Source organism: Puccinia triticina, chromosome 16A (genome assembly GCF_026914185.1).
Source record: "Puccinia triticina chromosome 16A, complete sequence".
Taxonomy (NCBI): domain Eukaryota; kingdom Fungi; phylum Basidiomycota; class Pucciniomycetes; order Pucciniales; family Pucciniaceae; genus Puccinia; species Puccinia triticina.
Window position 1 is genome coordinate 2918301 of NC_070573.1, and position 12154 is coordinate 2930454.

The following is a 12154-nucleotide window of genomic DNA, read 5'->3' on the forward strand; positions in this document are numbered from 1 at the left end:
TGTGGTGTGCATACTTGTTGCTTAGGGGTTACATGGTGTTTGTGCATGTCACAGGTGGTGCATACATGTTACATTTTATACATGTATTACACTGTTTGTAAAATTCTTGCATGGGGGTTACATGGTGCAGGATGTTCACGCGGAGTACTGGGGGTTTACATGTTGCAGGAACATCTTACATAGGGGTTGTGTGTTTGCAAAAATATGTTTTATGGGGGTTTTGTGATGCGAGAACATGTTACATGTTGCACAAGCTTGATACATGGTTTACTTGTTGTAAATTTTACATGGGGTTACTTGTTGCTAAAATATCTGCATGGTGTTTATCTGTTGCGGAAATATGTTCTATGGGGGTTACACGCTGTGTAAAAATGTTATACAGGACATGCCGTGTAACAATGTTTTACAGGTTTTACATGCCGCATGCACCAGGGGGGGATGTGTTGCACTCTCTAGAGAGTGCCAAGCCGTAACTTTATATTGAATTAAGTCTGAGGTTAGTTCAATGTTAACCTTGAATCTTTGTTTACTTTATTTCCAACACAGGCGTAACTTTACTTCAATTTGTTTTGGAATAATATTTCACACAATTCCAACACATGAATATATCTCTGCTGAAGTTTTGTGCTGGGTTCATCATTATCACAATTGTGGAATTGAGCTTCAATGCACACAATTTTATCCAATAATTCCCCTATCCTTATGCTCAAATATATCCTCAGCAAAGTGACAGGGAATATTTTGCATTGCAGAATTTTTCATTCAAAACAAACATAACATTGAATTATGAAAAGTTCTTGTACAATATAGCAACTTCAGAGGATCAGCCGGCTGCAAGATAAATCTTTTGAGCATATTTATGTCATACCAATTCCCATATCAAATTGGGCAGAAAGTAGTTTGAAATCAATTTGTATTCTTCAAGTCTCAAACAGTGTCAGAGCTAGGAAGACCTGCGTAATGTGGGCTTGTACTCCAAGCAATATGAAATGTGAAAATACCAGAGTTTGTTTTCCTTACCATTTTTACCAAGGTATGAGCCATAAAATATTTTTCAAGTTGGTAGTGTGAATAGCTGTTCATTCGTGAATCTACATCTTGTCTAGTACATGACTACACTTGGTACAATTTCTGAAACTTTACCTACAACTGACTGGAAAATGCATGGCCTAGAGGCCAAAATAAATCTTCTAAAGGGAAATGTGTCATGTACTCTGGGTAAGGCACTTATTAACTGACATCCTGAAGAAGGATTTCATAGGCAATCTTTTTTGGAATAATAATCAAGCCGCAATACAAGTCAGTACGGATGACTCCGCCAATAAGAGGGTAAGACATGTCGGCCGCAAATTTTTCCTCACTAACCAAGCCTTGTACAGGAAGCAAACAAGACTTGTATGAGTACCTACAGTGGATCAACTAGATTACATCCTCACCCAGGCACTTAGCAAGGATCCTTTTTTAAAATTCCGTGAAAAACTCATGTCTGGTGTCTAGGTGAGTGGGGAGTGTTGTGTAGGACCCGGTAGGAGACTCCCCTTTCCTGCTTATGTCATCACATATATATATAGTGTTTTCCCCTACATATACATGTAATGCATTTATTCCTCTTGCAAATCAATTTGGGTTCCACTAAGGACCACTGTTGCTCTTGTGGGCCCAACCTGCGCGTGGGTATCACGGTGATTCCTTGGGGAGCCCACAGCTGAAGGAGTTGTGATCCACCTGTGGGCTTGACCTTCACGTTGGGATAACTGGGAGTCCACGGGGATTCCATGCGGAGCCAAAAGCAAGCTTAACAAAGCCTCTCCAATGAGGCGCAAAGCGTCTCCAAAGGAGAGGCTTACCTTTAAGGTCACACCATTGGCCCTACAGACTTGAGAATTTCTGGCAAAAAAATACATATTTTCTTTTCAAAATGTTCTTAAAAATGTAGTTTTTAGTTTAAAAAAAACCTGAGTAGACAGACTTGTAGCCTGCAATCTCAGCTTCCATTTCACAGTTTTTTACCTAGCTGACACACAAAATTACTAGCCCACTCCACCTACTGTGAAGTGGTGATCCAGTGGTTTTTGGGCTCAAAATTTGAAATTCCCTGAGCCCGTGCGGGCTCAAAGGGGGGGATTGGGTACAGAAATCCACCAGGTAACAACATTGACAGGATGTTTCCTACCAGGGGGATGGATACGGGGGAGTTTGAAGTGGGGGAAAATAAGCTAAGAAGCTGGTGATTGTAATGGTGCCAAAGGCAAGGAGAGAATCAGAAGTCTGGAGGGTGATATTGGGGAAAATGGGGGAGCGTGGCATCCTTCCTGCCATTTGTCTCAATCCTGTAGGGCCAGACATGCAACTTTAGAGGCAAGTCCCTCCTTCAGAGGTTCGAGGAGGGTACGCTTGTGTTAAGTTTGAGCCAAAAGCTGCCGTGGAATCTGCGGGATGATCACGGGGTGGCCGCGTGATCCTCCCGGTGGTGACCCCGTGTCTCCCTGGACCGAAAGCCGCTGGTCCGACCTCGCGCACGGGTACCACGTGGAGTCCTCGTGGATTCCAAGTGATTCCCCCGTGGAGGGACTCCCCGAGTGTATGAATGTGGATCACACTCCTTGTCAGGCTCCGGCGGCCCGTCGGCAGGCCCGCCCGATGGTCATCCAAGCTATGCCTCAACTGCATCGCGGTGAGACAAAAAACACCATCACCTTTCAACCATCATGGTCAGAGAAGCCCAGCCATCGATACTCGAGAGAGAATTCCTCATCCAAGCACTCAAGGAAGGAACCCGGCTCGATCAACGAACTCTCTTCGAACAACGTCCGCTCTCCCTGTCATTTGCCGAGAACGGAGATTCGGTCGATTGCTCTCTCGGTAATACTAGGTCCGCCTTCCCTCCAACCCAAAATACTCGCGACAGCCTAAAACTGATATTTCAACGCTGTCTTTGGTGGGTAGAGTGATTGCTCATGTTTCGGCTTCGGTTACTAAACCTTGGTCTGATAGACCATTCGAAGGACTTTTTCAAGTCTCTAGTGAAATCAATCCGATAGCCAACTTCATTTACGACACCGGCAGGTGGGCTTCTTGCTTTTTTTTTTTTTTTTGAAAGATTGGGTTGGAGATTTTGATTGAACGGAATGAAACAAAAGTTAGGTCTTCTGAGAACGAGATACAGATCACGCGTATGTTGGATAAAAGCTTGAGTCGGAGTGGAGTGATCGATAAGGAAGCCCTATGTATCTTAGCAGGCCAAATGGTATGCTTCTCTATCTCCGTCGTCATTTGACCTCCTACCCTCGTCAATTATTTTCAGGAGAGATTGTGCAACCTGTTCCTGTTTGGTTTGTGACAGGTATGGTCGATTCGTCTGGATCTGCATTTCTTAAACGACGAAGGAAATCTCTTGGATTGCGCATCTATCGCAGCCATCGCGGCACTCCAGACATTTCAAAGACCTGACGTGACCCTTGTTGGAGAAGAAATAACGATTGTCAGTTCTCTCGGTTCGATGTTCATAGATCGATCTTTTTAAATCATGTACCGGGCTTTCTTGCTGATGAGGACCAAGCCTGGGTTATGAAACTGTAGCATTCCTTACAAGAACGAGTTCCAGTACCTTTGACATTACACCACACGCCGATCTGTTTAACCTTCGGATTTTTCGACTTGAATGGGAGTAGTAGTAAGCCTAGTGTAGTCCTGGACCCTAGCTACCTAGAAGAACAACTCTCAACTGGCACGATCACCCTGGCTTTGAACCCTCAGAAAGAGATCTGTGTCGCCAATAAGTCTGGCGGTGTTCCGCTCTCAATCGACGAAATTATGAACGTCGTCAAGGTTGGAAGTCAGAAAGTTAAAGAGGTCGATCAGCTGATCAAACAACTGATTACTAAACGGAAGGCCGCTGTTGATCTGACTGCCGTCCAGGATAGATGAAAAACAAAAATCATATGCTTCTTTCAAATCTTCAAACCCCAATTGTTTCCTCAATCTACAATTGGATGCCATTTGCACATCAAGTGGTGCTCCTTTCCATCCTGACAAACTGCTACATGCCATACCAGCTCAGAAAGGGCCATTAATCCTCGGCGAGCTGACACTGGTCTTGTGAAGGAGAGCCAGTGTAACCTAAACCAGCTGCCGAGGTGGAGTTGGGAGGAGAAGCAGGGCATCTGGTGCAACTCAAATCGGAGTGACAACCCCAAATGTTCTGCGAGACAAGTAAGAAACAGGAACTCTCTTTTGATGAATTTAACCAGATGCAGCAGAAAAGCTCAAAAACAATTAGAGAGAAACGAGATGAAAAGTAAACATGGGTGAAATAGGGAGAAAGCTTGGACCACAAATACTCCCAAAAGGGAAGGCAGAATTGGAATAAAATCAAGGGCATAAACGGGCAGTCCACTAGTTTCCTTGAGAAATGTGAATGTAATTTAAGTCTGGTTACTGTGATTCTAGCTTGGTATTTGGTTCTTCCTTCTTCGTCATCTCCCTGAAAAAATGGCCAACTTTTTGATCATGATGAACATCTACGCGGCCTCTTTTCAAGTTCCATGCCATGATACGAATTTCATCTTCTATTGATTCAACCAATACGTGGTAGGCAACCTCATCAAGCTTCTGTTTTGATTCAGGTGTGAAGAATTTGGGGTCAATATTGTACATGCTGGTTCCAGCGTTGTGCATCTTGACAGGAGAGGATTTTGCAACAAGTAGGTTTTTAGAGAACTCATGTAACATATCATCATATAACTTTGCTGCATAGTGGGATAAGCTTGAGAGTGGTTTGAGGAGCTTGTTTTTCCACATTTCATAGCAAACTTCACTTGAGTTTTTTTGGATGAGTTGATGGATGTTTGATAGAATATCAAGTTCTCTTGTTGATATATCTCCCTTGTTCAATTTGGTGGATGTAAGATCTAGTGTGTTTTCTTTAATGTTTGCCTTTGCTAATTTCTTTGATAATAATAGGATACCCTGTTCTCTTTCTTTCATATCTGTCTTGATTTTGTTTAATCTAAATTCCACAAGACGCAGAATCAATTCTCTTTCAGCATCATCTGTCTTTGTCATTACATAATCTTTTTTTTTGAGGGGGAGTTTCAGAGGTCAGCTTTGTTTTTCAACTTGATCTTATCTTTGAGGAAATTTGACTCACAAATGCGGTGCAAGATTGGTAAATTCCTGCGAAGTCTATGACCATGCTCTAGTAATTTAATCAGGCAGTTTGCATTCCTTGAGCTTATGGATGAGAATTCCTGAGTGGTTATCTCCTTGACATATCTCCAACTTGTTTCATCATTCTGAAGAAGTAATTTGACCGATGAATTCATTATTAATATGTGTAATTCACCTATTGTATTCCACATTTCACTCTTGTATTCTTCTTTCAAATGTTCTGCAGAAAAAGATTTTGATTTTGAGTTTATCTGTGAAATCAGATGTTTTAACTTATGATTGAGAGAATCAAGTTGACCAAGATCCAATTTATGTGATTCATATGCATCCACAAGTAAATTGGTCCTCAAGTCTTCACATGATGATTCTCCACCCCACATAATACCTCTCATTGTCTGTTGAATAATAAGAGGGAATTTGTTTTTTTCCAGTTCTACAGTGAGACTGTAGTCTGTAACATCTTCTTCAAGTTCATAAATTGGTGACCAATGATCACAAATAAGAATTGCTTGGTTAGTAATACATAGAGATAGTAGGAAAGCACCCAGGATAAAAACAATCCAGTTAGAAAAACCCCTAAACTTGTAATTCAACCAACATTTTAATCACTTACCAATTTGTTCCAGCTGGTTGGCTGTGGCACGGGGGTCAGGAAACAATTGTGGCAGGCGTGACTTGTTTCTTGCATGCTGTGCCAACTCTTCTACATAATTAAACACCAATTGGGACCTAGAATAAAATGATTTTGCACCATACTTTTGACTTTGTACCTTATCAGAAGAGTATAAAGTCTGAGAATGCTCCACCCTTAAAATGAATTGAGAGATGAGCTCGTAAAATTGGTAGGATCTGTCAAAAGGAAATCCATTTTTGAGAAAGCCATGCATGTCTTTCAAACCAAGAACTAAATCTTGAAGTCCCATTTCTCCTGCTGATTTAGCCACATGGCTCCAAAACATAGCCTGACGTTCTTCATCAAGAAATGAAAGATCAAATTTAAGAGAAAATTGAAAAGCTGGCAGATCCAATTCAATCATGAGACAGGGCAGTCAGAGAATTTGAGAAAATTCTGATATTGCTTTTGAGAATGGATGGGATGAGATAACCCACAGTTTTTAAGTATGTTCATGAAGCATGAATCCTCATCATACTGGCCCATTCTGTATTGGACTTTAATGTAGTTGAGGAGCTTGTATGGTTTTGGCATCATATCTTCTGCTGATTTCTGGTAGTCTTGAAAAGTGATAGTGGGTTTTGATTTAGTCCATGCACAAATCTGTTCAATCAATGGATTGTCTTCATATGCAGGTATCTTTTTCCAATTCCTAGAAAGTGCCAATGCATATGCTTTGAGATAGAATGGATCATTGAATATACAATGTTAGGTCAGTCCACGGGCCCAACATGCTTTTTTCATTCAGGTGCTCAAAAAATTATTTCACTGACCAAATGAATCATACATTTCAGCAGAAAAAACAGCCATTTTGAGCTTATGGAAATCAAATGCAACTTTCACAGTACCAAGTGTGACATCAAAACGTTCTAGTTCTTGTCTTCTTGAATGAAGCCAAGCTGCAGGATAATTAAGCTGAAACCTTGGCCAAGAATTATTTTGTCCTAAGCACCAGTTGTGTAAGATTTCTTTTAGATCTTGTTCTTCAGAAGTATCAGTATGACTGGAGTCAACCATATAATGTTTCCATGCATTTTTCAAGTCATGCTTTTCACCAGAAACAATTTCATGCAAGTCATTGACTATGTTGCAATGTAACCACACATTTTTTCAGGATAGGAATCAAAAACGCCATGTAGGCCTGCAAATGGCTAGAGATAAAAGAAGTGTATACACACACCTATCTTACCCAAAAGCTGATTGCGGCCATTGTCTAATTATACAAAAATCAGACCCTTTTCATTTATTATGGATTCCAATGTTACAGAATTCCAACTTACCCATTCTATCCAGCTTTTTGGTGATCTTATTGATGTGCCAGTCCTTCTCCCTTTGCCGAGCTCTGGTCCCCCATTGCATGTCATGAATTTTCAATTCTTGGTAAAAGTCCTTGACTTGATGAGAGGAACGTGTGAGAAATTAGTGTTGACAATCAGGCACACTGGAATCATTCTCCTAATTTCTGAGCAGACACACCGACTTTTTCATGTAAATCCAGCCATTAATGCAAGGGAAAAAAGATGATACTCACATGCTTCAACTTGATTGAGTTCTGGGATGATGCCACCAAAGCAGCCAAAAACCACAGATGCAGTGCTTAACAGTCGAAAAATTGCTGAGGGTTTCATTGCAAGCCTAAAAATTCAATTGGGAATGAAGTTGAGATGGGACAGCTTCAATAAAAGCTGCATCATGTTGATTTTTTTTTGACACCATGTGTATGTCTCTTGGACCTTGGTTGTGGTTGTTTCATTTGTCTTGATCTTACACCTTTTACCATATGTTTCAGGGAGCAAAAGGGAGCAGAATAGCCATATCCAAAATACAAAACACACAGCATTCTTGTTTCTGAATGAGCTCAAACAAGTTTGAAAGAAAAATTGTGTTTCTGAACCAGGAATTGAAGATCAGCTTACCAAACAACTGATTACTAATGTATTTAGGTATAATTGCTGCTGATCTTCTTGCTGGCCAGGATAAAAAAGAAGAGTGTGCTTCTCTTGTCACTCTTTTTTTCCCTTGTCCTTTCTTATGAATATGCACTCAGTTTGACCTGCTGCATGGAGGCCCTCAACCGCCATTCTGGCCACAAAATCAAAATTTATGGTGAGATCACGCCAAAAAGGACAGCTCACCCGCCAAACTTGCCACAGTGGCGGCAAATGGCCATCCATTTAGGCCAATGCTTTGTCCACGCCACCCATCAGCAAAATGGACACCTGGCTTGCATCAGAAGAGCTGGTTGAGAAGCCATGTAATCCGTATCAGACCAGCTCTCTTGTATCATTGAGACAGCTTCAATGGGTCTGGTGATCATACATATGTATGTAATAAGGATGAGGACTTGAGAGTTGAGGCTATGTAACTGTTGTTCCAGACTCCCACAGACCTAGTTGTAGCTTTTGAAGTAGTCTGTCCATGCAGAAATATACTTATTTTAGGGGGTTGAGAAATCAACTCCCTCAAATTACAAAATTGACTCCCAAAAGCAGTTTACGTTGCACGGACCGCTTTGGGACGTCTTCCCCGGGTCCTCCTGACCGCATATTGACCTGGGGGCGTTTTGGGAGTCAGAATTGTAATTCCGCAATGCCAAACGTGAGTTTTGAAACTTGTGCGCGCTCTGCGGCGCATCTCATTACGGACCCGCTCTATGGCACATCTCATGAATCTCTCTCAGCTGTCCCTTGATATCACTCTTTGAAACCTAAACCTTCCACACTCCCTCAACCGCTCAATCCCACGGCTTCCATAGTGAATCATCTATCTCGAACCCAAAAACTTCTTTCCCCAACTTCTTGACTTCGCATCACTCCGCTTGCTGCTCCAAACCGCTACAAATCTCCGACTCTGATCTAGTCTCCTCAATATCAACATTGACTCAACCCTTGCTCGTGCTCCGCAAAGCCTTAACTTGGACAGCCGTACTGGCTTCCAACTTGGTGAGAAATGCACCCTTGCATTTCAGATCTCTCATTGACATGGCGCCTCCAATCCTCAATGCTAATATCCCTTTCTTCCCCAGATTCTTTCCTAGATCTAGTCCTTGTTTTTTCCTTTCTCTCTGTCAAGATTATTGTTGAAACTACAACAGCCCAGGGTCCATTTCTCTCCCTGTCACACATCTGTCACTCCTTTTTCCTCCCTCTGGATGAATATGCTTGTTCACCTTCTGCCCACAACTTGTCCCTCAGTTGTAATAGCTACAAAGTCTGCTCATCTGGATAATCAAAACATCATCAGCTTCCTCGTGCTTTTCCCTGAGACCAGTGAGTCTCTTGTAGTGAGGAGCCTTTTTCCTCCTCACAGCTAGCAGCTTGACCCCTCTCTGGGGTTCCTTCTCCTTTTTGGTTGCCTCAGAGCTTTTCTCCTCTAGGCCTCAAACCTCACTCGAGCTTTCTTCCTTGAGTCCTCATCTGCTCTCCAGTCGTCTTTTCAATAATTATCACCTATACCTTTAGGGTTTGTTCCTTTTTCTTTCTCTCTCAATCTCCTCATTGTTTTCGTCAACTAACCACTCAAAATCAACCTTTCAGTCTATCAAGGGTGAAAGCGCTGCGCTTCAAAAAGCGCAGCGCAGCGTGAAGCGCAGCGGTTTTGGTGGCCGCTGCGCTGCGCTGAAAGTAGCGGCCCCGCCCGCTGCGCTACCGCTTTTTGGGTCTGGCAAGAAGCAGGGACCTGCTACTTTCAGCGGTAGCGCAGCGGAACCATTGCTGCGCTACCGCTTTTTGAGCTGGCCGCGTAGCGCTCCCCCGCTGCCAGCCAAAAAAGCGCAGCGCAGCTGTTTTGGTGGCTGCTGCGCGCCGCTGAAAGGAGTGGCCTCGCCCGCTGCGCTACCGCTTTTTGGGTTGGGAAAAAAGCGGGGCCCCGCTATTTTCAGCGGTAGCGCAGCGGGACTGGTGCTGCGCTACTGCTTTTTGGGCTGACCACGGAGCGGTCCCCCGCTGCGCTGCGCTAAAAGACCGCTTTTTTGTAGCACAGCGCAGCGTTTCAGCCTTGAGTCTATCCACACTTCTATCGCCCTCTATCTGTTGTTGTCCTCTTCCTTCATATCCTTAACTGTCTCAGGGTTGGTTTCTTTCTACTTTTCTCATTATCACTGTCATGACTTGTTCTTACTTTTCTTTTTGTCAGTTCTGGTTTTTGGTTTAATAGAAATAAAGTCAAGGTCCTTTAGTGAGTTGGGATTTTAATTTTACAAAAAATCCCAGAAAATAGAGAAATATTTATATCTCCTCACTGGAGCACCCAAACGCTCCCAAAGTTTTCCAGAAATCTAGATACACTGTCTATAAAATATGTTTAGATGTACAGCAGTATAAACAATCAGGAAGGCCTTGCGGAACAGGGGGGTTAATTTGGCGGATTTCCTACTAAGGAAATCCCGCCAAACCTTATCTAAGCTGCTCCAAATGGCCCCAAATTTCTTCTTCCATATGAATAAACTCTTTAAAACTTATTTTGAGCTTCACGGCATCAGCACACCTCAGGGACACCTTGTGTAGCTGGGGGCTGATTTGGCGGATTTCCTGCTAAGGAAATCCCGCAAAACCTTGTCTAAGGTGCTCCAAACACCCCCAGATTTTTTCTACCATATGGATACCCTCTCTAGAAAATATTTTGAACACCAAGGAGGTATGAAGCATCAGGAACACCTTCTATAAAGCCCTGTGGGTAAGGATTTGGTGCAGTTCCTTAGTAGGAAATCAAATTAGCCCCCTGCTTATCGAAGGCGTTCCTGATGGGTAATACCTCCTTGGGGCTCAAAATATTTTCTAGAGAGTTTATTCATATGGCAGAAGAAATTTGGGGCCATTTGGAGCAGCTTAGATAAGGTTTTGCGGGATTTCCTTAGTAGGAAATCCGCCAAATAAACCCCCCTGTTCCGCAAGGCCTTCCTGATTGTTTATGCTGCTGTCAATCTAAACATATTGTCTAGACAGTGTATCTAGATTTCTGTAAACTCTTGGGAGCGTTTGGGTGCTCCAGTGAGGAGATATAAATATTTCCCTATTTTCTGGGATGTCCCAAAACCCCCGCGGGTCACAATGCGGTCAGGAGGACCCGGGGGAGACGTCGCGAAGCGGTCCGCGCGACGTAAACCCCATTTGAGAGTCGATTTTTGGGAGTCGATTTTTTAATTTATGGGAGTCAATTTTTTAATTTATGGGAGTCGATTTCTCAACCTTATTTTCTTCTTCTGCATCCACTCTTCTCGTATCTCTCTGACCTCCTGGACCATCCGGGACCCTCCGGCCGAGCGGCGACGGCCAGCGCCTCCGGAGGCCCGCTTCAGGCCTGCTTCAGGCCAAGGGACAGGGCCTGACGCCCCCGCCAAAGAGGATTCCACGACCCCATAGGAGGTCAGCCACGGGACCGGAGGCCGGCCCGTCGGCTTTTCCCGTGTGTTGGTCCAAATGTGGCCCCGCACCAGCACCGCCGCCTCCTTGCGCTTTGCAGCAGCAACAGCAGCCGCCACCTCTCGGCCGCCCAGAGCACGCCCCCAGACCTCCACAGCGACCGTCGCCAAGCGGGACGCGGATCTCTACACATTACACACACACACACATACAAGCGAGTACATGGACCATACACACACAGTCTATCGAAGCAAACAAGGAAGAAAGGGGCTCTATCGGGCGATAGATATATGCGATAATGATACGGGGGGGGCAAGAAGACGGGGGAGGACACACACACACACATACAAGCGAGTACATGGACCATACACACACAGTCTATCGAAGCAAACAAGGAAGAAAGGGGCTCTATCGGGCGATAAAGATATATGCGATAATGATACGGGGGGGGCAAGAAGACGGGGGAGGATGCAGAGAGGTGTTTGTTTTGGGAGAGAGAGAGGAGCGGGGAGCGGGGGAGGGACGGGGCACGAGAGAGCAGCCGGAAAAAAGGGGACGGTGGAGGACGCGCGCCGGGGCGTGGATGCAAGTAGGGAAGACAGGAGAGGGGAGAGAGGAGCTCTGTGGGGCGGTCGGTCGAGGCGAGAAGCGGGTGGGCGGGGAAAGCAGCAAGCCGAGGCGAGCGTATCACAGGCCGGGAGCGCTCATCCTCTCATCCTCTCTGCCGCCGCCGCCGTCGTCGTCATCGTCGTCGTCGCCGTCACCTGCGTCGTCGTCGTCGGGAAGGCCCGCGCCGGCTTATTAGGCCCATTGTTATCCCTCTGTCTGGCGACGAACCCGAGCCGCTTCATGACCGTGAGGACGTCCTTCTTGTTGACGGGCTTCGTGAGGAGGGCGGCGAAGAGGGTGCCCTGCTCGGAGACGTAATACGACTCGAACGAGGTGACGGCGA

General features: G+C 44.6%; 1 protein-coding gene across 1 annotated transcript; it reads left to right on the top strand.

The window, feature by feature from the left end:
* Positions 1-2708: 2708 nt before the first annotated feature.
* Positions 2709-3927, top strand: PtA15_16A294 (uncharacterized protein; the record flags this gene model as incomplete). Its single annotated transcript, XM_053163969.1, has 5 exons — positions 2709-2872; positions 2947-3066; positions 3145-3247; positions 3344-3481; positions 3580-3927. The coding sequence occupies 5 exons, from the start codon at positions 2709-2711 to the stop codon at positions 3925-3927; spliced, it is 873 nt and encodes a 290-aa protein (XP_053027941.1).
* Positions 3928-12154: the final 8227 nt, after the last annotated feature.